The 25579-nt window shown below is 43.3% G+C and overlaps 1 protein-coding gene across 1 annotated transcript in view; it reads left to right on the plus strand.

Moving 5' to 3' along the window:
• Positions 1 to 12053: 12053 nt before the first annotated feature.
• Positions 12054 to 25579, plus strand: part of TECTA (tectorin alpha) — an 89083-nt gene continuing 75557 nt past the window's right edge. The window contains exons 1-5 of the mRNA XM_011926983.1: positions 12054 to 12117; positions 15205 to 15338; positions 18622 to 18909; positions 22483 to 22620; positions 22965 to 23130. Coding sequence (XP_011782373.1) covers positions 12054 to 12117; positions 15205 to 15338; positions 18622 to 18909; positions 22483 to 22620; positions 22965 to 23130 — 790 coding nt within the window. The remainder of the gene's footprint in view (positions 12118 to 15204; positions 15339 to 18621; positions 18910 to 22482; positions 22621 to 22964; positions 23131 to 25579) is intronic.

A 25579-nucleotide genomic window follows, 5' to 3' on the forward strand; every position in this document is an offset into this window, starting at 1 on the left:
CTCTTTGTGTTCTGATTTTTTTTCTGGAGTGTGGGGTCAAGGTATATTTTTTTTTATATAGCTAAAAATATTCATTGGTTCTGTGGTTGAGTTCTCTGGAGGATTGGCCCAAACTAGTAAAAGTCTGACCATTTTGACAAATTTAATTGGAATTTTGCCAGAGTTGAAAACTACAAAACAAAGATTCATAAGAAATGTGTTATTGCTTTTCTGTTAGCAAAATCTTATACTTCTGACATGCTCTTTTTACTGCTTTTTTATCCTTTGAGGATAAACCCTGTCTTAAGATATTTGGCATCACCTTTCATGAGTAAGATTGAAAAATCTCATTTGTTGAAATTAAAATTTGCCAGTTCTTATTCAGGGGCTACTTTTTTCCTTAGAAAAATAGTTTTTTATATGTATTAGAATTTTGTACGTTTGAACCCTGCTTGCTTATCAATAATTTCTTGGTAAGCCATTATGAATTAACCTTGCACCAAGGATTAAAGTCTAAGGACTGTACTTTATTTCTGTATTTAAGAGACGGAGTTCATTCACTTCTCTTTCAATGCCTCAGAAATACATAAGTATGATGACCTGTTTAAGATTATTCTGCCTGCTATTCAAATGTCAAAGAACTGTAATTTAAGCCTCTGTACTACGTTTTATTTAATTACTATTTAGTGTGAGCCTCTCAGTACCTGCAAAGTAGACATGTATCAAGACATCCAGTAACTATTGGACTGGAAAATACTGTGACTTTCTCTAGTTATTAGAATGCATTTAAAACAAGAAGCTTGGCTTTTGAAGTCACATTTCTCTTTCAGTTCTTCTCTGGAAAAGAAGTTCCTATTTGGTCTTTACAACAACCCTACCTACGAGGTTGACGCTCTTATCTCCATTTTCTTACTAGTGAGGAAATTGATGCACAGATAGGTTAAGTAATACCAAAAGTTACATGGCTGGTAAATGGCAAGACCAGGATGCAAACCCAAGCAGTTTGGTTGCAGAACCCATGCACTGACAGCTGTACTGTAGTGCTTACTGCTAAAGTTCCCCAGCACACACCTTTATTGTTAGTCTTCCTTTTCACTGAAAAACTAAAATGAGATGTCCTCAATATCCATTTACTAAATTGATTGGCTCTGTAACAGAATCACTGATGTGGCTGATAGCTCTAGATCCAGACTGGAATTTGCCCTCATACCATTTCCAGAATTGTGAAATTGTGGTTGGGACATATCTGTTGTCCTCCCTTCTCCTCTGAAATGCCCTATTGGACACAGGATGGGTGTTACTCACAATAATAAATTAACAAGTAATGTGACCCAAGAAGACTGATGATTTGTTTTTTAACCTCGGGACACTCTAGAGCCCCAAAACTGGTTTCAGCAGATAGCCAAAGGTGAGAGAGATCACTCAGTTCCAACTCAGACTTTTATCAAGGAGGCATCATGTTCCAAGTGAACTTAAAATGGGCATTTATTGAGGAAAAACAATAATTTAATGTTCCAGGAGCCTTTATCAAAGGTTTTGTTCTTGGAAAGGATGAGGCAGTCACGCTACTGTTCCTCCTTAAAATTCAAGAGAGAGCCTTGTAAAGAATATAAATATTACTTTAAAAATAGAGGAGACAGCTTTTCTGTTATGGTCTGCAAGATCTAGATCTGTTTTTTTTAAAAAAAAAAAAAAGACAATGCAATTTCAGTTCATCAGACCATTCTGACTTTGCATCTTTGAATGCTTCTTAGTCACCTAAGTAATACAATTAAGGTGTTAAATAAATAAGAACGAGACTCTGGGAAGCAGGCATCAAATAATACAGACTAGAGAGAAAAATGTTTTCTGAAATATTTGATTATTTGAGGGCAGATGTAAGCTTTATTCCATTGTTAGGGAATACAACTAGGACAATAGGAACTGTCTTGGTTGTGTTAAAATTTTGTTTGCTTTAAATTTGAATTTCATTTTTCCATTACCTCATGCATTTCGAGGATCCTGTTATGGACAGCATTACCATTTTCAGGGAGAATGTAAATATAGCCTTAGATGTAATCACCTTAATGAGCTAGATCTAGGAGGTTAGACATTATTCAATCAGTGGATAAGTGGTAGAAACAACTGCATTACAGAACTATCTGGACTCCATGGTCGTTCATACAGTGAAGCAAAACAGTTGTACAGGGCTTGTAAATTTATCAGAGACACCAATGTCACAGATTCTGTTGTCCAGGAAGCAGATGCTAAGGTGGAGTTGGGAGTGCAGAAAGTTTGTTGGGGAGTAACACCTGTGAAAGAACGGGGAAGAAGTGGGGTTGAGCAAGATAGACCATCAGACCATGCTGTAGACCTAAATCAGTCAGCCCAATAGGATGCTCTAGAGCAAAGATTCTCCGATTCTCCATTAGACGAGTCCTGCCTTGGCCAGAAATGGCGAGGGCCCTTTACCAATACTTTTCTCAATCATTGATACAGGAGTGCTTCAAGAACATAACCTCAACTTGAACTGATACAGATGCTAAAGGAGCCAACAGTTGGAAGCTGTCAGCTAACCGTACACCTTGTAGCTGGAAATCATCCCTTTTCTGAGGGTGGGTCTGAGTTTTGCATCTTAGTGTCTGCCACGGTCCACTCCATGCAATGTGTAGATCCAATTTTCCATCCATGATCAATGGCAGCTCCTCTAGGGCTCTGGTAGGCCTCCCTATCTGAGAGGAAACTTAGAAGAGGGAGGCTAGGAAAATAGCTTAAAACCCCTGTCGCTGCAGTTGATTTCAGAGTGACAACTGGTACCCACTCTCTCCCTCTTCCACTATCCTTATAACCCCTTGGCTTTTGTCTCTCTGGTCTCAGTGGCTTACCTGGTGGTTTCACTCAAACCTTAAACCTTCGTTCCTTGTAGTCTGAGTCCTTCGTAACCATATGCTGATCAGACTAGGGTTGCTACACTTGTCCATCACAGTCTAATTGGGTAAGGGAGTACCAAGAGGCACCAAAATTGGTCACCTGAGTGCCATATGTTATCCCTTGAACCTAATGTATAACAATAGCCCTGCCTCCTCCTGCTGATCAGAGTCAACTACTCCTAACGAGATGATGGTTCATGTTCTTGCCTGCTAGTCTTTGCACACAAGGAGCCCAGTGTGTCCAGGCACAATTACAGCCCATAGCTTATCATTCAGCGGGACTCTTGCCATGTCTCCTGGTGAGAATGTTCCCTCTTGAGGAACCAGGACTTCAAACTGCATAGGCCAGAGATGAGGGGTTGGGGAGCACAAAGTCCCCCAGTAATCATTGGGAGTAATGGCAAGTAGGGCCACTCCTGCCTTCATACCTTGGTTCCTGGATCCATGTAGTCTTATTACTGGGGACACCGCACCCTATAAAGGTCTCTGACTCACTGTGTACACAGTATCCTGGAGAATAGCACCTCATCCTTGCATAATATTGTCTTCAGGGTGGTGCTTCACCTACTCCTTAAGCAATTTACTTCAATTCTCACCTACGCTGGCATCTTCCGCTCATACTATCGCTACTCCAACCAGTGAATCCCATTGCTGTGGGCTCGCTCCCACACTTCCTTTTCCATAAAGCAGGTTCCCTAGTCAGATGCTATTTTGCATGGAATTCTATGCTTATGAATCAGGCATTCTACAAGCCTTCCATTAGTGGTGCTGGCTGAGGCCCCTGGGCAAGAAAGGCATACCCATGTCCAGAATATGGCTCCATCCCTGTGGAAAGGAAGTGCTGACCCTTCCAGGATGAAAGGGGTCCAATGTGGTTATTTTGCCATCAAATGGCCAAATGGTCTCCCCAACAGTAACATATTGGGATTTCACCCTTGGTCTCTGTTATTTGCAGGTTGAACAGATTGAACATTTCAGATACCATGGTAGCTAGACCAGCCTTGCTAAATGGAAGTTCGTGCTGTTTGACCCATGCATAACCTCCAATCCTGCTGCTGTAGCCACTTTATATATGCGCCCATCGGACCAACACTGACGAAGACTGCTTGACATCAACTGGCTGAGTCATTTTGTGTACTTGGTTGTTTAGTTCCTGTTTTGTAGTGGATGTTTTCTGGTAGGTGATAATATATGACACAAAGATCTTCAAACTTCATGTCCACCCTCATCTGTCTATCCAGGCCCCTTTGTCATTGATTTTCCCATCTTTTTCTTTCCGGGCCCGTGTCCAGCCAGCTATGTCATTCACCACTGCCTATGAGTTTGTATATATTCTAATCTCAGAACTCTTTCTCCTTTGACACAAAATGCATGACAAGATATATCACCCAAAGGACCACACGTTGAGAAGATGTTCTCTTATCTTTGTCTTTCAAGGCCACTTGAATGAGGCTTTCATGAAGCCAGCCAGTGTCTGCTTTAGGCTTGCGCACACACACACCAATTGAGTCCATCCATGCACCAGGCTTAGGCTTCTTCCTCCTCCTCCATCTTGTTGTATTCACCTTCCCACATATAGCCATATGTGTGATCTGGTTGGGGAGCAGGTAGTGACACAACTATGTCAGGTGACATGGAGTCTGGACTACCTACTCAGGTATCTTACTCATGACTGGTCCCAGATCTGTCATTTCCATCTTATGCTAGATTGCTACTGGGTCCACCTGATTTCATGACTTGGTGGGTCCAACAAGGCGTAGGTCTTCATGGGAAGTTCTGGATATGTGACCACTGTCTCTTAGACAAATATTCCATCACACGGCCTAGTCCCATGAGACAGCTGATTTTCAGAAGGTGTGTAATTCTTTGCTGCAGATGGCATGACCTTGCTCCAGAACTCCAGGGGCCTATGTGGTAGTTCTTCCACTGGGGTTTGCAATAAAGTCCACATTTCATCTTTTTCCACCAAACACACCTCCAATATCAAAGGACCTACTGAACACATGGCCCAAGCAGCAGAGCTGCTTGCATCATAGCCTGGAGCTGCAATGGAATTCTTTTATGTTCTCAGCCAACACAAAACTGGCTTAATTTCATATCACCTGGAGCAATTTCTCTGGGTTTGGAATGTGTAGCCTCCAGAACCTGAAGAAGCTGACAAAGAAGAAAGAATTTCTTTGTAGACAGGCTACAAGATGCAGCAATTTGCCTTTTCCTTTGGAGGAGTTGTCCCAGCATGTTCCTGGCCACTGGATTCCTTACAACTTTACTGAAATAGCATCCCTGAATCTTTGTAGGATTTATCTTCCACCTTCTGGAGCCCCTGTGTGTTACTAAGGCATCCAGCCTGCTGGCCATCTCTTGCCCATGGTGCCTGGTTTGTTGATGTTGTCAATACAGTGAATCAAGGTGATGTTCTGTAGTACCCAGATGACTCAGATCTCTTTCATTACAATATGAAAGAAGGTGGGAGACTTATAGCCCTGGGGCAAAGCTAGAAATATATGTTGTTGTCTGTTCCATAAGATGTGAACTATTTTTGACCCTCATTCCTGATTCAAACAGGAAAAAAAAATGCATTTGTCAAATGAATGGCCACATATCACGTATCTGAAGCACTGCAGCTGCAATTGGTCATACCACTTGGTTGAACTTGGAGTAGTCCATAGCCATTCTCTAGGATCCATCCTGGCCAGTTCAATAAAGATATGGTAAGAGTTCACCACCCCTTTTCTTTAAGAGTGATGCTAATGTTTACCATTCTCCCCACAGCCCAGGGTGCAATATTCTTTTATATGACTACTTTAGCCGGAGTAGGGACAGGGAGTGTCAGAGATTTCCACTTACTTGCCTTCCTTACTATGATAGTTGTTACTCTATAAGCTAAAGATCCAATGTGCCAAGTATTAATACATCAATCCCATTGGTACTCACTCACCGACCAGCTTCCTAATCCAATGAATGATAAGTCAGCTTGGTCTCTCCCCACACACCTGATGTTCCCTCACAGCCAGATTCTCAAAGGCATTCTAATTCGTGTATGCCACCATCTTGTGTGTCTGGTTATGCCCAGATGGCATTTATACCAGTAGCAGTCCTGCCTCGAGAAGAATGGAGCACCCAACGTTTGCCAAAAGGGCTGAGATACAAGTATCCTAGAGTGCATGGAAAAAGAAAACAATTAGTATGCCACTAGTAGTTTATTAAAACAGAGCCAACGATTTTACTTCAAGACATTTAGGTTGACTGCTGGACTAAAACCTTAATACAGGCTGGACAAAGAGAATCCTTCTCTAGGTGAACTTTGATTTAAACTTAATTTTATTGTAATATCTTTGGACTGGGAAAATAACATCCAGGGGGTCTGCAGCCCCTGTAAACCCACTGTAAACTTTTCTAGGATTCCTTTTATTCTCTGAGCCCTGTGTGTTCCCACTTTAACGGAGTCTTTATCATTATTAACTCAAACTCCTTCTATAACAGTCCTCAAAATGTCTAAGCATTCTCCTTCTCCCAGTCTATGGTCACTTGTGTAAATGGCCAAAGGTCTTTTTGGGGACAGATTGGGAAAATTACCATATTTGCCGTGGTGTCGGAGGGTCCTGTCCTTTGGGTACCTGTTACCTTCTCAGTCTACAGATTCCAGATTTGAAAACTGACTCAGATCCAGAAACCAAGCAGGGACCATGGTTTTTTTATTGGGACCACTGCTCTCCACCTTTCTCAACCATTCCTGCTTTTTTCTTTCTTTCTTTCTTTCTTTTTGAGATGGAGTTTTGCTCTGTCGCCCAGGCTAGAGTGCAGTGGTGAGATCTCGGCTCACTGCAACCTCCACCTCCCGGGTTCAAGCAATTCTCCTGCCTCAGCCTCCTGAGTAGCTGGGATTACAGGCACACCACCACACCCGGCTGATTTTTGTGTTTTTAGTAGAGATAGGGTTTCACCATGTTGGCCAGGCTGGTCTTGAACTCCTGACCTCAGGTGATCTGCCTGCCTCAACCTCCCAAAGTGCTGGGATTACAGGTGTGAGCCACCGCGCCTGGCCCTTGCTCTTTTATATTATTATACAGAGGAAACCATGCTTTTGCTGGCTGCCCATCTGCTTTGCCCCTTGGATACTGTGCTTTATTAAGCATGTCCTTGACTCTTTAAGGATCAGGCCCCTTGGCTGCCCCTCTGATCTTCTTGGTCATTACAAAAATTATGACTGTCCCCCAGCATCCCTGGCTTCACCCAGTAGCGTGATGTCACCTGGCCTGTATTTCTTCAGGGACCCATCATCTCCATTGCTGTCAGAGCCAAGTTCCATGATCATCTTTCCTGGCATCAGCCTTGGCTGGCATTAGGGAGCCTCTACTGAGCTGTTTAGTGATGCTGGTGCCTCCCTCTCCAGTATATTCCTGCTGGCTTTGGTGGCTGGTGCGTCTGTCCTCTGGCCTTCCATGGAACGTGATTGTCCAGTGGGCCTAGCAGAGTCACATAATACATCTATTCCACCATGCAAACATCTGTGAGCCTTTTGGTCCCTTCTTTGGCCATCTGCCATGGTAATTCAGGCATTTGAACCTTGCTCAGTGTGAGCCATCACTTTTTCCAGGCTCCTAGAAACTTCTCTAGGAGTGAGTTTGCACCTTTCACTGGTGCTCTTGACACCACATTAAAGTCTGTAGCTCTAGAGAGTGCCCCTGGGTATGCCCTCCCCTCATCCCTACCAGTGCGTGCTGGCACTTCGTACCTGCAGCACCTTCGTGGGCACAGTCCCTTTTGTTTCCTGTCAGGTCCAGCATGTCTCTGGCTGGGTTATGCAGCAGCTTAGCCCAGATTATAGGCCTGGCATTCAGGAGAGAAGGTGGGAGCAGCTTTTGAAGAGAGCAACTGTTGCCTTGTTGGGGAAAGTCCTCTCTACTGTCTTCCTGTGCTGAGAGAAATTTTAGTTCCTGTTGGTGTGCAGTAGGGTGTGTCTAAAGGATCAGAAATTTTCAGAAATAAATCTTTGGAGGCATCTACCCAGATAGCCTCCAAATGAGGCTAGGTATATAAAATAAGCATATAAAATACCTATATGTACATATGTGTGTACATGTGTATATGATAAATCACATGTATAATATATATGTATGCATATAGTATGTAATAAATTATATATACATATATATACACACACACATGTATGTTTTTCCCAGGTGGACCTTGACATTGGTATAATAGAACTGCTTCCCTTGAGCACCTGACCAAGTCTTTGTCATTCAACAGGGCTCTCCAGAGCAAAAACTGCCCATCTGGGGAGTCCTGCTTTGGGTGGAAAGTGCTAGACTGTGTAACCTGACCTTGCCCAGTCATTGGCGGAGGGCTGTCCCATGAAGAGTGTCCTGGGTTTCAGCACTGGGGCTGAGCCTGAAAGTGCTGAGGGCTGGAGGCTGTTGGCCAACTGTACTTCTCACATCTCTGTTGTACGGAGTTTAGTGGGGGGGTCTGAGTGGCACATCTCCATGTCTTCCATAGCCAATAACTGCATCATTTCAAAGTAGCTCACATCTGACCATCTGTTCCACAGAAAAAGGTATATGAAAGTTAAGAAAACAACACAAAAACAAAAGCATCCCACACATAAAACCCATTCTACTTGATTTTCGAGGACTGTCTTTTTTTATTTTGTTTGAGCTGTCTTTCCTCTTGCCTATAAAATAGCATCAACTTTGCCCTTTTTTAATAAAGCACAAATATCTTGGGTGACTAGCTCCAACGCACCCCCACCCTATCCCACATCTAAATCTTGTCAAAATCTTTGCTCACCTCACACTTTCAACAAAATAAGTCCTCCTGCTGACACAGCATGAAAAGAGATTTTTGTCATTTGTCAATCTATGACCACTGGGTGTACACCAGAACACACACTCACTTCCCAGCTTCCCAAAGTGATAAGCCAGCCTGGCGTCTCCCCACGCACCTGGTGTTCCCTTGCAGCCGGATTCTCAAAGGCATTCTAATTTATGTATGCCACCATCTTGTGTATCTGGTTATGCCCAGATGGCATTTATACCAGCAGCAGTCCTGCCTCGAGAAGGATGGAGCATCCAACGTGGGTCAAAAGGGCTGAGATATAAATATCCTAGAGAGCATGAAAAAGGAAGAAAGCAATTAGTATGCCACCAGGAAGATCATTGCCTTTCCCGTGAAAGTTTGGCTGAAGAATTGTGATAACTTCAAAGGATAAGAGGAAGGTTTTTCTTTTTAAGAATACTCTCAGGAGGAGACTTCATGGTCTAGCCACGCACTTTGGTGATGTCTAACTTGAGCTTGCATCCGTGTTCTCATCGCAGCTTTGCAGAGTGACACAGACAAAAAGTGCTCCTAATGGAAGGTAAAGCCACCATGCAACTGATTGTAAACTAACACGAAAAACGGAGCCAATGATTTTGCTTCAAGACATGTAGGTTGACTACTGGACCAAAACCTAAGGCTGGACAAAGAGAATCCTTCTCTAATGTGTCTTTGATTTGAACTTAATTGTATTTTAAATAGGCACCCAAGAAACTAGCTTTTCTGTTATATAAATGTGTGCCATTCTAAGCACTCCTAGAATCCAAAGAAAAATAAATAAATGTGAGTCATTTGGAGAGAAGCAGTCATTTAACATCTGTAAGTAAATATGTGTGGAGGATTCATAACACCAGTGAGAGAATAAACAATGTGGGAAACCTGCTGAATTTTCACAGGTTTTTGGAAAAACATGGAGTAATTTAAACTAAAAAATTTAGTTCACCAAACACTCTTGTGACAACATGCTTAAACCTAGAATTATATTTCTTTTGTACAGTTGGCATTTAAATGTCTGGTCAGAGAAAATTTGGAATAATTTTTAAATTCCCATTGATTTACAGAAGAGTTTTTTGCCTGCTACAGTCAAGTTGCTTCTTTCTTGATAAATTCCATGTAAACATTTCGAATAGTAGATTTAGCTTATGCCTTAGCCAGTTTTGCTCATTCCACATCTACTGGGTGCTTGGAAGCATCTAACCGAGCACGTCTTCCCCTTATTCACATGCCTTTTAAACTATTTACTTACTGCAAACCTTTATCAGGAGGGGTTTATCTCCCCCCTCTGCCTCCAATGACCCTCACTGGGTGTCAGGGGAGGTTTCCAGGCCACAGTTTGAGATTTCCCTTGTGGAAGATCATGTCTAGCACTAGGTCCCTTGTTAGATTTTGCCTGGAAAGCGCCCTGTCCTATCTCCTGCAGAGCGATGCATCAGAGAGAAAAGAGAGGGCATAAAACTTAAAAAGTTTGGAAAAGTTTCTTTAAATACTTCATGCATACCTGTGAAAAAAATAGAGTAGAGCCTATCTGTGGTGACTGTTCAAAACCAGAGAAACAAAAAAAGACTTCAATAGAAAACCAACTTCATTTAAATGTTGGAGGCAGCTGCTTTGTTTGGAGTTTTAATCCCATGCCGGTGGATGCTAATTCTGTAACATTATACAGTTGCCTTCTTTTGGGTACAAAGGTAGAAGGGGGGTTTTCTTTTGTGTTTTTCAGTGCAAAGTGATTCTGATCAGAAAGGCCCAAGGTTTCAGCTCCAAGTACCTGACATTTCCATCTGAATCTACCTTTTTTTTTTTTTAAGGGGGAAAAAAAGGTCTAGTTTTTCAGGAAAAGAACCTCTCTACGCAATCCTGAAACTGATCTTTAGATTTACTTTTCCTTAATCAATAGAAAAAAACTTGATTGCAACTCAACACTTACCTGTCTCTAGTGCAGGACTAACTTAATTTTTGGTTTTAAGAGTACGGGATTCAGACATCATTTCAGGAATCAGAAATTATTGGCAACAAGTTGAGGAGAACTGACATGAATTCTTGTTTTACCTAATTTTTCCTGGCTTACCAAGATTTGGCTTAATATTTCTGACTCAGTTCCTCCAGCCTCTACAGAACAGGTTAGTGACATTTTTTATAAATACAAATATCTAAATCAATCCTCCTTACTTCTCTCTGAACCAGTTCCCTAAGGGCTGTAGTCTTAAACTTGTGTGGCATCTGTCTCCATTAAAGCTGTGTGTGATCTCTGCTAAAGCCTTTGTACCGTTTCCAGCAAAACTGTCTAATATTTAATATGTGCTTGAAATTACAACATATATACTTGACAACTAAAGATTTGCAATAAAACTCTCACAGGATAAATTCATTGCCTTTCCCATGAAAGTTTGGCTGAAGAATTGTGGTAACTTCAAATGATAAGAGGAAGGTTTTTCTTTTTAAGAATACTGTCAGGAGGAGACTTCATGGTCTAGCCATGCACTTTAGTGATATCTAACTTGAGCTTGCATCCGTGTTCTCATTGTAGCTTTGCAGAGTGACACAGACAAAACGTGCTCCTAATGGAGGGTAAAGCCACCGTGCAACTGATTGTAAACTAACACGAAAACAAGTTCATCTTTGCTGCGTTCCTTCTTTAATTAACTTGCTGGAATTAATTGGTTGCTTGTGCACTGGATTCTATTTTTATTGTGATTCCAATTCTGGACTGGTTCTTTTTTTATTACTAATGTTTCTATCATTCATTTCACTATGTGAAGTCAGTGAACAGAGTAGACTGGCCCTGAATCGGGTCAATACTTCAGAATGATGGATCGACTCCCTTCTATGGAGAAGGTGATGGCAAACTCTAAATTATCCTAGCTGTAGAACACATTGTGTTTTAACCAGCTTTTGTTTGATCTTGATGGAAAGCTATTGTGAAAACTAGGAAAGCCAGGTCTCACTAGGATGTGGTTTCTGCTGCAGAGACACAACCCAGGACCTGCATGCATCTTTAGCGTTGGGTCCTAGTTTTCAGTGCTTTATTCGATGCAGAGGAGATAGCTTTCCTTTACTCACCCTGCTCTCACTAATTCTAAATAATTACTTGACAGTTCGAATGATCTCATTACACTTCCAGACTGGCTTCTTCTGGGAATCTATAATTTGTTCGTGAAGTTTTGAACTTAGGAGGACCTGCCAGCATTCAGGGGATGTCAGCCCTACTCAGCACTGTTGGTGGTGTTATGTGAATTTGTTCTGTGATGGTTTTGATGGTCTTGGGATTCGCCACCAAACGCACCTGGTGTTCTATTTACTCTGGCAAGCTGGGGATTTTTTTTTTCTTTTTCTTTTTAAAATTCCAGGATGAATTATTCATCATTCCTTAGAATTTGGGTCTCTTTCATCTTCGCACTTGTACGACACCAAGGTGAGTACTACAGAATTCCATAAAGCTCTCAGCATGCTCTTGAATTGATAAAGAGACACCTTTATTAGGAACTATAATTGTAAGGGCAGGTGCATGTGTGTCTACAGATACAAGAGAAAAATGTAATTAAATTCTATTATCAAGGGTAAAATTCATTAACTTTAAATGAGGTTTACTTATATTCCCAGTTTTTTCTTATTTAACTTCAAATACTATTTGTATATACCAGCTTGCCCTGTGCTAATGGAGTAGATCTTTAAAATAATGCAAAATACTTCCATTAAAAGTAGATAAGATAGGTGTATGTGCACCTCATGTCTGATCACTGATTCCCATTTGTGGTGGAGACTTTAAATAATCTACTTATTTTGGCCCAAAACTAGGAAATTACAATAGTATTGATGTCAGTGGCTTGTGTATCAGTGATCTTTTACGTGGCCCCCAAATCTAAAACTTCAAGTTAAATAAGATAATTATTCCCCTCAGTGATTCCTTCTTTTTCTCTGTGTAGCATTGCCCTGCATAAGTGAAAGGCCACATATATTTTTTTCTACTGTTGTTTTGGATTTTAGACAAAGATGGGGTAGTCTACATAGATTTTAACATTTTATGGCTAAAATTCTAAGGCACCTTTCTTTACTTTGAGAGTTTGTCTAGTTCAAGTGGCACATGAATACAAGTCTGAGGTGTACATGTCAAGCCCCTGTGCAGCGCTAATGTTTTTCCAGAGTTGGTGAATTTAAACAGTTAAACCACAGTGTGAAACCCCATGAGAATGAAAGAGGGCCCGTGACTTCAACCTCCTACCCCAGCTCCAAGAAAGTACATTTTATTTGGTGGAAAAAAAAATCCTGGAAACATAGCTATGTTTATTGTGAAATTCTCGGCTTAGGGGAAGCATGGATAGGGATATTCTTTCTTTTAGCAACTCTGATGTTATTGATAGGCCATGCTGCTAACAGTTATATATATATTTTAATAATAATGGCTTCTGAGGTGTTAATTACTGTAGTTTAAACCTATGCCCTTGTATTTAGCACCCTCTTTTTCATTTGACAAGTATTATTTACCATATTAGATATTCTTATTGTTTGTATCCTTCTTAAAATTAAAAATATTTAACTGTCCATTCTTTCCTAGTCAAAATTGTGAACTAATTAGGATCACCCGCATAGAGAAGAATCTTGCAAACTGCCTCATCTTTGCAGCAGAAGAGGAAGTTAGGGTCATTCTCCCTGGCCATGGTTTTCTGTCTCCTCCAAGGGATATTATGGGTTTTCCATTCCCTAGGCAGATTGGCCAATCAGTGCAGCCCAAAATACCAATTAATCTTTCCAAAAAATGATGATAATTCAGTGTGAATTTAAGCCCTCATTCATACTTGGGCACGACTCCTAAAAAGTTCCCCATGAAGGATAAATCCATGCCAGGACACAATTTGTTACTGTTAACTTGAGAAATAAGTACCTGTGTATAATACTGTAGTAGCGATTATAAAGATTTTTTTTTTTAATTCGTACCTTCTAGGAATTTTTAATTTGTTACTATTATGTAAATAGAAATGTTAGAAGACCCCTTTTCACCTGCTGGTTGTAAATTAAATACAGCTCATGGGCCCAGAGCGCCTATGATCTGACACAGGGCCTCCTACAGGCTCAAATTCGGGCGGCTTCTCAGCAACTTCTGGGGTTTGGACGATGCATATACACTAATGACCAGATTCGTTTCCCTGCTTTCCTCGGATGTCAGCCCCTGGAAAGAAATTAGCCCTCCGTTGAAGCAGAACTCCTCTTGCTCCCTGCTTCAGAACTGGAGAGCTGGCTCTTGGCCTGGTGCAAGAGGCCTGCTTTCTGGCCCCTTTGCACTCTCTTTTACATGAGCTGTTGTCTGTTCACTAAAAGCCTCCCAAAGGAGCAAAGACAGTCCTTGGCCGGTTGCTCCCCAGCCTATTGCTTCCATCGGCACAGAGCAGGGACTTTCCCGAGGAGAAGGCCCGACATGAGAATGGGGGCATCGGCATCTCATGGCAGCAAGCAGGTACCTCAAGAAGTGTGGCTGATGCCCAGAATGGACTTGCCACTGCCCCCGAGAATGAGAAATTTAAAAGAAGGACAAAAGGGAGAAAATGGTAGTGTCCTATTGTCTTATATTCATTCAGGGAAGAAAGGACAGAGGCAGAGAAAAGTAACACCCAAAATGTAGATTATTTCACAGATACTATTGGACTTGATCCTCAGTGATGCAGACCCTAGGGAACTTGTCTCATTTCTCCCACAAAACTGAGCCACACCTTGCAACAGTATGGACGGGAAACCTGGGAGCAGCAAGCCGGGGCTGCCAGGAGAGGGGGTAACCCTGTCACGGCGGGGTGCAGTGTGTGTTTGTGTGATGGCTCTCCCGTGACCAGGAGGACCAGTCAGAGCCCTGCAATTCGTCTCCAAAGAGTTCTCAAGGACCCAACCCCCTGACCCCGGAGGATCTTGTGTTTGTCTTTTGTAAAAAGGATTTGGGCAAAGAGCCTCTTGCAGGGCCAGCCCTCAATCAAGGTCATTCATGGGCCAATTACTACAAATCCTCTCCTCCCACTTTCGTCCCAGTTCCCACTGTTGTTTATTTCCTTCTGGGATCTGGGATTTTCTCCAATTGTGCGGCAAGAGGGAAGGAACTCCTTTCAGGAAAAGACATGATAGTGGAATTCTTGAGCTAGAAAGGGAGCTTCAAAACTGTGGCCATGCCAGACCTAGAGGCTGCCTCTCCGTACACAGAAAGCTCAAGGTTCCAGGGAAATTTCACAAATTTCCAGCCAGTTGTAACCATAGATGTCACCAAGATGCATGAAAGTGCAAGAACGTGCACAAAGCGCTTTCTCCTATGGAGAAACATTATGATTCCCGTTCTCCCCTTTCCCAGAGGCAGAAGATACTGCACTGTGTGTGGCCTAGGTTTAGGATGAATGAGAAGGCAGTGTGACTTGTGTTCAGCTTGCAAGCCTTACTGAAAGAAACTGGCTTCAGTAAGTAGGAGGGATGTAGCTTGCCAAACGGAAGAGGGAGCTGCCATCTATCTAACCATCATCTCTCTTGACAGCTCAGCCCAGGGAGCTCATGTATCCATTTTGGCAGAATGATACCAAAACCCCTAAAGTAGACGATGGAAGCTCATCTGAGATTAAGTTGGCCATCCCAGTTTTCTTCTTTGGCGTTCCTTACCGCACTGTCTATGTAAGTGGAGAAGCAGCCCAGCTGTTGCTCTCTGGCTCTCCCTTTTGTTTGTCATTAAGAAAAGCATTTTAAGTGTCCTCTTCCAGAGCTCTGAGAAGGGAGGATTTATTGGCAGCCAAAACGACAAGTTCTGAGATTTCATGAGCTGATAGGTTTTATGATTAAGAAAGTCAAAGGTATATTTAATGGCTAATGTTCATAGTGGAGGAGTATACAGGGTAATAAATTGCTTTTGTGGGTGATTAAACATAGAAGTGAAGCAGAAGCCCCAATGCCATGAACATTATTTCTGCTACTCAATGAGATAAAAAGATACAATGAACCACAGTAGGAGCAATATCATTTTTCTTTCCCTTCTGGGGGTGTGAAAAGTTTAGGCATCTGCTATTCTTGGGCTTCCTACCAATTTGAAGCAGAGTCGAAACACAGTAGAGGGGTAATCAACTATTATATCAAAGTTGTTTGCAGAATTGGCCACCCTCAATATGGGTCTGTAGATAGGCCAGAGGATCCCATCGCCCAACCCGCACTAAGAGCAACCGAGCCTGCCTTTATTGTTGGCCTTAAAGAGCTGGGTGAGGGATTATACGACATCCCTGGAGGAAGAATGCAACCCTAAGCATGTCCACCTCTGGCCATCTCTACCTCTGGGACCTCTCTCTTCCCAACTTTTGATTTATGGCTCCAGGATGATTCCCGCTAGAAAAGAGTTCCCTGTTCCATTACCTAACTGGTGATCCCTGAACCTGCAGATGCGGGGTTGCACAGGCACTCATTAGCAATGTCATTTCTCAGGCCCCACCCCACACCTACTGAGTCAGAAACTCTGGGAGGAGGAGCCAGCAATCTGTGTTTTAGTGAGTCCTCCAAGTGGTTCTGATGCCCACAAAAGTTTGAGAACCACTGATCTCAACCATAGGATATAATCAAGACACATGTGAGTCATCACTAGCTTCCTCTGCCAGTCTGTGTGTTTTAATTACACCTATTGTTCCCTAGCAAACACTTCACTCTGACATCCTGAAACGCCTTTTATTCTCTACTCACGACAGGGCCTCCCTAGTCTGCAATAGCTGGTTTTAAGTTTTGGGATGTGTTGACCTGATTTTGGCAATAAGGGAGTGAGGACTTCCGTACTGGAAGCCCAGTTAAGCTAGTTTTACTTCTCTGTTGCACTGTGTGATATGGAGTCTGAAGAATTTTTTCTTGCCCTTGCAACAGGAGGGTCCTTAACCTGAGACAGACTTATTCGAGGATACATTGTTCCTTGCGTTTCCAACACTTTGAGTAGTGCAGTTTTCTTCACGCCTCTAGGATGTTCCCTATTGCTGGAAGACAACAGACTCTTAATGTCTCTTCCAAACCCAAAGCCTTACTTCCAAACATGTAGACCTACCCTTGGGCCAGGCCTTGATAACTTGCCTCTGGGATCTGGGCCACTGTTAATGTCCATAATGTTACTGGTTAACAGGAAATTAACATACGATTGGAGTGTATAGGAAAATTATCTCCAGGTTTTCTATATCCAAGAATTGCAGTTTTGCTACAGGCACCTCTGCTGCTGAAGCCATGTAAGCCACGGAGTTAAATCAGTTTATCTACCAATGTACAGAGCTAAAGATTCAGGCAGAGGTTGAATTGTTTGCAGGTCCCTTGTAAACTGAGGGTGTATCTTGGCTTGTGATTTCCAGTAAGGTTTCCTATTTAATTGGTTTACTAAGCCATTTACAGATCATGAAGAAATCACCATAAGATAGTCATTTATATAAACAACGTAGTCATGCCTCAATTTTTATGCAGCAATTGTACCAAGACACTATCACACCACACGAGCTGGAATGGAACTGGGCATCTGTAGGTCTTAACCTTGTCCTTACTCTGAGCACAGGAGTGGTTGTGACATCAGTGGAGGTCTTTTAAATGTCTCACCCAAAGCAGAATATTGTTTGTCGGAGACTGGAGTTGGACGGAGTGTTTGATTTCTCTTTCTCTGACACTCCTCTTTCGTCATAAAATAGGGAGCAAGGCCTAACATAGAGCACCTCAATTTTCAAATTTCACTTTACTTCCATGCTTATTTATTTTTCCCACTTATTTTGTATTAGTGACCCTGAGAATCTATCTTTAGTACCCATGTTACTCCCTGTCTGGCCCAGCACACACACACACACGCCACCCCCAGTACACACACACACACACACACACACACACACTCCCAGTACATACACATACACACCCCAATATACATACAAACACCACCCTCAGTACACACACACGTATACACCCTCCCTAGTATACACACACACACACACCATGCCCATTACACACATATACATCCCACCTCAGTAAGCACACACAACCCACTCCCAGTACATACATATATACACACCCACTCCAGTATGCACACACTGTCCACCCCAGTACACACACACACACTCCAATATACATACACACATACACATCACCTCCAGTACACACATATATGTCCCTCCTCAGTAAGCACACATGCACACCACCCCCAGTACACACACACACACTCCAATATACATACACACATACACATCACCTCCAGTACACACATATATGTCCCTCCTCAGTAAGCACACATGCACACCACCCCCAGTACACACACACACACACCCCAACCTAGTATACATACACCCCACCCCAGTACACAAACACACACATACACATCCTAGTATACACACACACCCCATCCCCAGTACGCACACACACACTCCCCACCCCAGAATACACACACAAAGCCCACTCCAGTACACACACATGCTCTAGTATTCACACACCCCTCACCCCAATACACACATACCCCCACTCCAGTACACACACTCTTACACACCTCACCGCAGTACATACACACCCATCCCCAGAACACACCCATACACCTCATCCCAGTACACACACACCCTGCAGTACACACACATGCACATCTCACCTGCAGTACACACGTACACACATGCACAAGCACAACTCAGGAGCATTTGATAAGCGTAATAGAGACAGGATAGGGAACATGAAAATGAGACTGATTATTAATCAGAAATGAAGCTGGTTACAAATTGAATGTGAAAGAAAACCAATGAGTTCGTCTGGAAGTAAACAAACCTCTTAGTTTGAGCAATGGAAGCCGGCGTTTGGGGGTTCTAATTCAGTAGTTTAGAAGTTTTTTTCATTCATACAATTAGGCGAATGTCTGTCTTGGTCTGTGACTCTGAAGTTGTTATGGTTTCAGATCCACTGTGCAAAACCTCTCTTATTTTCGTAGGTCAATAACAACGGAGTTGTTTCCTTCAACGTGCTAGTGAGCCAGTTCACGCCGGAATCCTTTCCCCTGACGGATGGGAGGGCCTTCATCGCCCCATTTTGGGCAGATGTGCACAATGGAATTCGAGGCGAGATCTATTACAGAGAGACCATGGACCCTGTCATCTTGAAAAGAGCCACCAAGGACATCAGGAAGTACTTCAAAGACATGGCAACCTTCTCTGCCACTTGGGTTTTCATTGTGACATGGGAGGAAGTCACGTTTTATGGAGGCAGCAGCACCACACCTGTAATAATTCAAATTTTCCGCTTTCCACTTCATAACCTGACATCTAATTCTTGTCCATCTTCGCTACCGTGAAAGAGTCTAATTATTAGAGCTAAGGAGTGTCAGTTCCCTTGAGTTAAACTAATGAGTCTTGCTACCCACTTTGCAGGAAACAGAGGGAACTATCACAGCTAACCAGCCCAGTCAGCTGTAATATTTCAGAAGATATGTCCCCCCATCACAACTCATTACTAATGCCTAAAAAAACCCTCAAGAACTTTCCCGCTGTAAGTGACATTCCTGTTTTGCAGGAGAGTGATTGAGGCACGGAGACCCATTCCAGGCCACATGCTTAGGAGCCCATCTAGGGACCCAAAGGTCCTTTTCTCTTGCCAGAGGTACAAATGCCTCCCTCCATCCCTAATTTCCTCCCTCTCTCCCCAGTAAAATTTGGTTGGAAGAGAAAAATAGCGTCCCGAGTTTGGGCCCAAATGAACTGGCTCATTATGTTGTGACATTTTTTTTTTTTTTATTGTGACCAGGGCTGAAATTATTCATATTTGATGTTAATTAGAGTGGGCAGTGAAAGTGTTTCATGAACAAAATTTCAACATCTGCTCTGAAATCCCAAATGAGCAGTCAAATAAAAGTCAAATAAGAAAGATTATCACTGGCATTATCGCAGAGATAATCAGCTTTCTACATAAAGGGACAAAATGCAGTTTTCACAAAAGCCTGCAGCTTGTTTGGGTGACTTTGCCAGTGGAGAGTTTTGAAGTAGTAGACACATCTTCAACTGTATAATTTCTAGTAAGCAAAGACAACTCAAAAAATCTGCCTTCCACTTACTTAGGATTATTTTCAATTCCATCTGTTTTCCAGTTTCCTTGGCAATGAGTCAGTTGTTTAGGGGTGGAACAAAACCAACTGAGTTAGGGAGAGGTGAAAAAGTGCTGGGTTTGCAGTTCACAGCTGCAACACCACGAACACATTATGTTTTAGCACCTTCTAGCCAGAGCATCAAGAAGCACTTGATCGTTAAGAGGTTCAGTAGAACAGAAAGACACAAGTTTAAACAGCGGATGCATTGGCTAGAAATAACCTCTAAAGAAGCATACATTTCCCTCTGTCACGTTGTGGATCGCTAACAACTCCTCGGGTGATGTTTTATATCCTTTAAGCCTCATATCTTACAGCATTAGAATGCAGGATGCCAGCAATTGATAAATTTTAGTGGCATGGGGTGGGGGGAAGAAATGCCCATCAAATGCTGACCACCAGTTTTTCAAAAAAAAACTTCCATTGGCAATAAAAATGGCAAGATAATTTAGATACTTTCTGGCTTGTACTTTGGAGTAAATTTCTGAACTAGGTGGGAACTCTTTCTATGAGGATGAATGAGGTAACCTCTAAGTGCTTTGAGCTCCTTGGAGAAAAAAAGATGGTGTAGTTCTCTGGAGCTGCGAAAGTGTCTATCCATCCCCATCTTTGAAATTGGCCCCACCTCTTTCATCCTGTTATTCCACATTTCCCCTTCCGTATAGAAACACAAATCACAGGCCAGCTAAACACTGGGCTTGAGAGGTCTTTTACAGGCAAAAATTCTCTTGTGAGGCCAACAGAAGGGAAGGAAAGGGGACGTGTTTACTTCGAGGAAGGAAAACTAGTATTTATTGAGGGCTTACTATGTGTCTGGTGCTGAAGGCTACTTTTGCATATCATTTAACCCTCCCCAAAATGTTCCCGCACAAGTGCTGTCTCCAATTTCAAGGGAAGGCAACAGGCCCAGAGAGGCCAAGTATCTCGTTCAAGTGGCAAGAAAAAGGATAGGATTCGTATCTCCTAGGAGACACAGCAGGGGTTCAAACCAAAGTTCTCCAACTCCAAATCCCAGACTCTTCTTTCTTCAGCTGCCTCCTCCGGGTATGGCTGAAGTCCTCCGAAGCAAAAAAGGTTTTTTTATCCAGAAGAGTCTTAGAATGAATGTTGAAGAATTCTGTAGTGTAGGAATGTGTGAGAGTGAGCCAAGGGGCGTGCTGGTGGCGGTCAGCCTCTGGGGTGTCACTGGGATGGCTGGTTGGTTTAGAGGTGACTTCAGGGGTTGGAAATGGATTGCTCTTGAGACCTGCTTGGACCAGATATTTCCAGCTTCGTTGTGGGAGAAGGAATTCCCTTCTGAAGGAGAATCCTGGTCTGAAGGAGGCTCTAGCTTTAGTCCTTGTGTGACCTTGACTTCGCACCTGTCCCTTGAAAAAGAGCTTGCTGGTGACCTTACAGCAATCTTGAACCTACTGCTCACTCATCTCTGTGTCCCACTTTCCTCTTCTGTCGAATGGGGCCAGAGACTGAAGGCATATACCTGAGCAAGTCTATCACAAACGCCATCAGCTGTGGCCAGCACAGAGCGTGGGAAGAAAAGTTCTGTACAAAAAGGGCTCTTCTTACTCGTAGCTTGCCTCCCTTTCTGGGATCATCTAGAATGGGGAGATTTGGGGCTTCCAAGATCCTCTACCGCAGTTTGATTACACAGGATAAGGATTTGTGTCTTCCTCTGCATCAGACAGACTGTTAACCAGGACAGTGTCAGGCAGCAGGGAAAAGTGCTAGGTTTGAATAGAAAAAGGTCAATGCAGCCTCTCCTTTTAACTCTATTAAATTTTTTGAAAACATGTGACAAGGGGTAAGGATTAGCAAGCGGAAAATATAAAGGACAGGGTTTGCTACAGCTTATTTCTGAAAACCATTTACAAGTTTCATATGAATTTAAGTAACATCTCTATCCTAAAAAGTTTAAGATGAAGACAGCATGGAATGGCAGTGCTCTGAGAGATGGACTGGGAATCTGGCGCAAATCCCGTTTTCTGTTGCTGGGTCACTGTGAAATTTCCAGTAACTCATTTCCCAGAGTGCCTAGTTTTCTTAGCTATAAGATATGCGTGGGCCAATATGATCTTAGCATTGGTCTGGGGTACAGATGAATGTTGATGATTTTGCAGAAATAAAGTGATGTACAAATGCTCAATTAGAGGAGTAATTTCTCTCCACAAAGTGCTTTTTAAAAATCACTTTCTCACTTTCATTTTTAAAAAGGGAGACATCTCATCAAGATTAATGTTGTTTTCCGGGAAGGGAAAGGGCACAATCCACATGGCGACTTTAATCACGGGGACTGGTATCTGCTCCCTCTTCCAACCCACTCTGCAAGGGGAATGGGTGCTTTCATCCTGGTCCCCGGCCGAGTCTTTTCTGTAGTTTATTCTCATGCTGCCATCTATAGGTGCTTTCACATTATCACATGCTTAGCCGGGCCTCTGAATTTTCTGTCTGGTAGAAGTCAGAGATGTAAGCGGACGCTGAGTCAGACTCTGGGTTTATCTCAGGCAATTTCTCTTTTAGATGCACAATCCCACATGTCTTGCTTTTCCTACCGGAGGTGAGAACAAATTCAGAGAGGAGTCAGAGCTGGAGGGCCTGGCTGCAGAGCAGCTCTGAGCTGCCTGTGGGTGGGGAGGGCGCAGGGTGAGGGGAGGACCTCCCTGGGGCAGGACCTCCTGGGGAGTGCAAGTCATGAGACTGCGCATTCCTATCCTGTAGGTGAACACCTTCCAGGCCGTCCTGGTGTCCGATGGCTCTTACACGTTCACCCTCTTCAATTATTACGAGATCAACTGGACCACGGGGACAGCTAGTGGCGGTGACCCCCTGACGGGTCTTGGTGGAGTGATGGCACAGGTAGGTGACTCTCCACTTCATCCCCCGCGTGTTTCCGTCACTGCACTCTCTGCTTCTGTGGCTCAGCATTCTGGAGGGAATCCTGCCACCAGCTTTTAACTAGAGACGCACGTCTAATCTCGCAGGTGGACCATGAGGCTAGTCCTGCCCATGTTTGGCACCCTGCTTCGGCTATGAGATGAACTAGGCAGTCCTTTCTCACCTGGAATGCTGGCCCCAATGACTCCAGGAAAAGAAGGCGCTTGATTTTAGAGGTGCTGGATTCTAAAAATAAGACAGTAGGGCCAGTTAACCCATGGGGGATTTTTGTACTCAAAAATTCTTGTCTTCCTTTTGTGCTGCAGGCAGGATTTAATGGTGGAAACCTCACCAATTTCTTCAGTCTCCCGGGGTCAAGAACGCCCGAGATCGTGAATATCCAGGAGACCACAAACGTCAATGTTCCAGGCCGCTGGGCATTTAAAGTTGACGGAAAGGAAATTGACCCAGCCAATGGCTGCACCTCCAGGGGTAAAGCTTTTCCTCTGTCTATGGCAAGGCAGGGTTTGTTTAGGGTAGATTGACAGGCAAGCTTTTAAGCCATGGGGGCGGACTCATTCCCGAAGCCTTACTCTTTTGACATCTCTCAGCTGGGTAATGGAGATCAAGGTAATTTTAGCATGCACATTCATCACATCAGGAGCTAAAACCCCTGCATTTGCTAACTTGCGGCTTTGGAAGTCCTTTTCTGGGGTGTGCACACAGCTCTCAGTTCTGAACAACTCCGAAATGGACCAGGATCTTGAGTGATTTCTCAGCCAGAGGGACAGAAGGGAACCCTCCTGTTTAACATTATTTTCGTTGTTGTTGTTGCCATTTCCTCCCCCTGCCCTTTACGTTTTTCTTCTCATCCTTATTCTCACTCTGCCATCTGCACTTTGTAGATCCACAGGAGTGGGTGCAGTTGGAGTATTGTCAAGCTCCTATGAGGGTAAATCAGTACTTCCTAGAATGATTAGAAAAAAAAAGAAACAAAACGTAGTGTAAGTCTTTACGGTAACTTCTCCTAAAATCTTCCCAGCATCAGCAAAACGTGCAGGAATTTGAGGAGAATCAAAGCTGACTTTAGGTCTCTGTGAACAAGCTGTAGTTGAACCTGGATGGATGTCCTTCACATTGGGTACCTAAAGTTTGGAGCCTTTCTGAACTATCGAACCCCTTTAGATGTGCAAACTCGCCGTGCACTTTCAGAGAAACATCCTGGTTTATGAATTCCTGCTTTTATGTGTCCAAAAATATTTAGAAAACAGAATTTCTGATAATATTTCTACTTCCAGGAATAGAAGCTACAGAAATTAGAAGCAGGAAATAATGCCTCTGTTCATTAGTCCATCCACCCACCCATCCATCCACCTACCCACCCACCCATCCATCCACCTACCCACCCATTCATCCACCCATCCACCCACCCATTCACCCATCCATCCATTCATCCATCCACCCATTCACCCACCCATCCATCCACCTACCCACCCATCCACCTACTTACCCATCCACCAACCCATCCATCAAGTCATCCAGCCATTCAGCAAGCCATTGCATCTTTCTGAAAAACATTTTAAGAGTTCCATTGAAATGCCAGCCACTCTGTGAGGTGCTGGAGATAAAGCTACTCTAGCTGCCCATGACATTACTATGGTAGAGGAGACAGAGCCATGGGAACAATGATGACACAGCATAAGACATATTATGATAGACACGTGTTTAGGGTACTGTGGAAACACAGAGGAAGACCATGGGAAATGTTTCCAGACCTCTAAGGAAGTTTTGGATAGGAATGAGGAGGTGCCCTTACCCCCTCAGATAGAAGCTTGGACTGCTGCTTGTCTTGACAGCCCTGGAAGGTCTCAGGGTTCTTTCTTGGCTCAGCTTCAATTTGTTGTTGTTGTTATTGTTTGTTTAGGAGACAGGGTCTCTCTCTGTCACCCAGGCTGGCTAGAGAACAGTGTCATGATCATAGCTCACTGTAACTTTGAACTCCAAACTCCTGGGCTCAAGTGATCCTCCCACCTCAGTCTCCTGAGTAGCTGGGACTGCAGAAACCACCACCATGCTTAGCTAATTTTTTATTTTTTGTAGAGACAGGGTCTCAGCATGTTGCCCAGGCTGGTCTTGAACTCCTGGCCTCAAGCCATCATCCCATCTCAGCCTTCCAAAGCACTGGGATTAAAGGTGTGAGCCACTGCACCTGGGCTCACTGTGTTTAATATACAGAAAAGCCACATTCACACGGTCTGACACACCTGTGCCCTCTGCCCCATTCCCTGTGCTGTGATTAGTGCCTCTGCTCTAAGGTAGGTCATGTGTGAAGATGGCCTGCCTGGGCTCTTGCCTCTGTGGACTCTGTAAAATCCCCCATGTTAAAAATAACAAATAAATGTTTTGCAGCTAAGCTGGTATTAACTGGATAGGAAATAATCTAGTTCCAGAGCTCATTAGGATTTGAGATTGTACCCTCCTCCCCTACAGAGTATAAATACAGCATCACTTAAGGTCTGTGAGGGATACCAACTCAATACCACATTCTGTCCCTCCCTTGTACAGCCTGGACCAAGGGCCTGAGTAGTTGCAGACTCTTACCCAAATACCTCTTCCCTTTGTCCAGGCATCACAGAGATGACTGGCTATGGCCATACAACATGAGTGCCCAGTGACAGCCTCTTACCTGAGTCCTGGGAATGAAATGTTGTGATAATAGAAAACATTGGCTTGCAGAGCTATGGAGTTGGTCAAATGCCAGCTGTGTACACTGTCTCCACTTTGACTTCATTCTTTTCCTCCTGAGTTACAGGTTTGGGTTTCATATCCAGGACGTATTAAATATCCTTATATAGACTGCTATGCATTTTTATGTGCCTCTGGACATATATCAATCTAATAAGATTGGGATTTGGCCTGGGGTATAGCAGGGGAAGTGTTC

This window comes from Colobus angolensis, unplaced genomic scaffold (assembly GCF_000951035.1).
Source record: "Colobus angolensis palliatus isolate OR3802 unplaced genomic scaffold, Cang.pa_1.0 Scaffold7, whole genome shotgun sequence".
Lineage (NCBI taxonomy): Eukaryota > Metazoa > Chordata > Mammalia > Primates > Cercopithecidae > Colobus > Colobus angolensis.